At 61.7% G+C, this 674-nt stretch overlaps 1 protein-coding gene across 1 annotated transcript in view; it reads left to right on the plus strand.

Moving 5' to 3' along the window:
- The window catches only part of ACA1_185590 (EF hand domain containing protein), a gene marked incomplete at both ends in the record, with an annotated part of 1,789 nt that extends 1,491 nt beyond the window's left edge, over nucleotides 1-298 (plus strand). The window contains one exon of the mRNA XM_004342490.1: nucleotides 50-298. Within this exon, the coding sequence (XP_004342539.1) occupies nucleotides 50-298 (249 nt within the window). The remainder of the gene's footprint in view (nucleotides 1-49) is intronic.
- Between the last annotated feature and the right edge of the window lie 376 nt (nucleotides 299-674).

Raw genomic sequence — 674 nt, forward strand, 5'->3', positions numbered from 1 at the left:
GCCGTCGGCCGCGCTCTCGGTGTCGCCGTCGCCGCCGATCCTGTCCCAGTCGGAGGGCGGCGCGTCGAGCGGCGCGATCGCCGGTGGCGTGGTGGGCGGCATCGCCGGCGTGGGCGCCGCGGGCGCAGTGCTGGCCGGCGCGGGCTACCTGGTCCACCGCATGATGAACAGGCCACCGGCCCCGGCCGCCCTCACGTCGGCCTTTGACGGCGTCGCCGACAACGCAGGCGGCGTCAATGCTCTCTTCGTCGACCAGGCCGCCATGCAGCCCAACCCACTCTTCGCTGAGGTGCCCTAAGCTGGTGTGGATGAAAGTGCCTAGGTCTGTTCATTCTCCTGTTGTTGTACAAAGTAGTGATAAACAAACACTTAGTTGTTGTCTGTACACCACGGCAACGTAGAGGGCCATAGGCAGTGTTCTGTGCGGCTGCTGATGAAGTGTACCCCACCTGGGTCGCCAGTTGGTGCTTGTGATCACCACCCACCAGACTATTCGGGCGAGCTGAGCTTTGAAGAGGTCAAGGAGCTGCCGCCAACACGTGACGTGGACGCCAATACTGATGAAGAGGTACTCACCTCCCCCCACCACTTCTGCACCACCTACACACACCACCCACCACCCCACCACCTCCAATCACCCAAACTGCAATTTTTCGCTCTTTTGTTCTTTTTTT

The sequence above is a fragment of the Acanthamoeba castellanii genome (assembly GCF_000313135.1).
Source record: "Acanthamoeba castellanii str. Neff unplaced genomic scaffold scf7180000084746, whole genome shotgun sequence".
Taxonomy (NCBI): Eukaryota; Discosea; order Longamoebia; family Acanthamoebidae; genus Acanthamoeba; species Acanthamoeba castellanii.